The sequence below is a fragment of the Wasmannia auropunctata genome, unplaced genomic scaffold (genome assembly GCF_000956235.1).
Source record: "Wasmannia auropunctata unplaced genomic scaffold, wasmannia.A_1.0 LD336106.1, whole genome shotgun sequence".
NCBI classification, from domain to species: domain Eukaryota; kingdom Metazoa; phylum Arthropoda; class Insecta; order Hymenoptera; family Formicidae; genus Wasmannia; species Wasmannia auropunctata.
Window position 1 is genome coordinate 4173600 of NW_012026784.1, and position 1834 is coordinate 4175433.

The 1834-nt window shown below is 30.6% G+C and overlaps 1 protein-coding gene across 1 annotated transcript in view; it reads right to left on the reverse strand.

Moving 5' to 3' along the window:
- LOC105456822 (serine/threonine-protein kinase MARK2-like) overlaps nucleotides 1-1834 on the reverse strand; it is a 33781-nt gene that overhangs the window by 9046 nt on the left and 22901 nt on the right. The window contains exons 13-14 of the mRNA XM_011701144.1: nucleotides 1100-1410; nucleotides 767-777 (exon numbers count right to left, since the gene is read on the reverse strand). Coding sequence (XP_011699446.1) covers nucleotides 767-777; nucleotides 1100-1410 — 322 coding nt within the window. The remainder of the gene's footprint in view (nucleotides 1-766; nucleotides 778-1099; nucleotides 1411-1834) is intronic.

Genomic DNA, 1834 nt, shown 5'->3' on the forward strand with positions numbered 1-1834 from the left:
AGAACTGTATAGCCAATAAAATTACTGCTTTTCCGTAAAAGCTGCAAGTTGATTGGCTACACAGTTCTCGGTCCAAGAACTTGGACCGATTTCTAGTATCGTGGACACAAGGCTTAAGAAAGATAAAATTAGTTGTTCAATTGCTATGTATATTTCTGAAGATATTATTGCAAAAGTCTTTAACGCGCAAGCAATATCTTACAAATTAAGCTTAACGAATAATTAATAAAGCAATATTAATAAGAAAAATTAATTGATATTGATAAAAAATATGTACGCTATTATTTAAATAAGCACAGTCTACTGTAACGGAAATATAAATATTTCAACAATATAATTGTACTTTTTGCAAAAAATATGTTTTAAATACAGTAATTTTATAATTCAAAGCTAGAAAAGACTTCATAATTGTAAATGATGTTAACTTCAATATATTGCGTTATATAAATTTATAAAATAGATAATATTAAATAGCTTACATTCTATGCATACATGATCTAATCAGTTTTCAAAATTAACAAGAAAAATACAAAATGTATATTGTAATATATGTATGTATTTAACGCGTAGCTATGTACGAAATAATAAATATTTCCTAAATAAAACTAATTATGATAACATGCCGCTATATATACTACAGTATATTATCATAATTGTCCTACATATTAAGCTTAGTAATCAAGTCATACAAAAAAAAAATTTTTTTAAGTGAGCGAAATGTAAGCATGTCGAAATTGTATCATGAATTGTAATGAGATGATTTTACCATGGTCAAACCTAAATGATTTTTATACAAATGAAGGAAAAAGGAATGAAGCCGACTTAAGAATCTAGCAAAGTTGATATCATGCGAACGAAAAAGAGAAAGAGAGAAAAGAGTGAAATAAAGCAATAAGAGAGAATTAAAAAACAATGAGAAAATGACCAGAAACTATCCTAGAGAATCCTATGTCGACAATTTCTTAGGTAAAGCACTCAAAGAGATTGGCACTGTCGTTTTTGAGCTTCTGAGAAACGAATTTTCTCATCATCCGCTCCGGCAGAATTTGCGAAAGACTGTAATGACAGGAAACCTAATTACCCTAAGAGAGTTAGTGGCCCAAGAAAGAAGTAACCAAATGAAAAAGAACGAATGTAATCCGAAATATAAGTAATATATATTGAAATATTAAATATGCAGGAATGTATGCAGGTCTTTCGGTTTTTGTATTAGGCATCGGGGGCCTGTACCTCTGCCTAAGGGGGTCAGCAGTGGCGAGTAAGGAGTTGTGGGCGTTGCGTGGTTGAGGGTCCAGTAGTGAATGGTCGCTGGGGGGTACACCACTTGAGGAACGGTGACTTGCGCTGATGCTCGCAGACTTGGTGTGACCCCGCGTTGGTCTAGTGCCCTCGCCCAGACTGTGCACAAAACTAATCAGCAAATTGCCAAGCCTTATGTTTCACGATTTAATCCTATTTTTTTTTTATATATATAATAAAAGATCAGAAAATCTTTTGAGATTATACAGAAGCAAAACAGGGCGAGATCCAAAGATTTGTGAAATTTCAGATATCGAGAATATTTCATTACGTACTTATATGCATAATATAACAACAAATTTAAATCTTAGATAAATAATTATATTAAGAATTTTCTTGTTTCAAACATGATTTGAGTTGTAATGTCGTTTACTTTTGTATATCCTTTTTTTTTTTTTTAAGAAAAACTATGTTTAATAAATTTTTATGTATACTTAAACATATTTTATTTATCCGAAGAATTAAAAAATCTGCGCACATATATATAGGTACGTTACGTGTAACACACACATGTAGTATATATATATATATATAT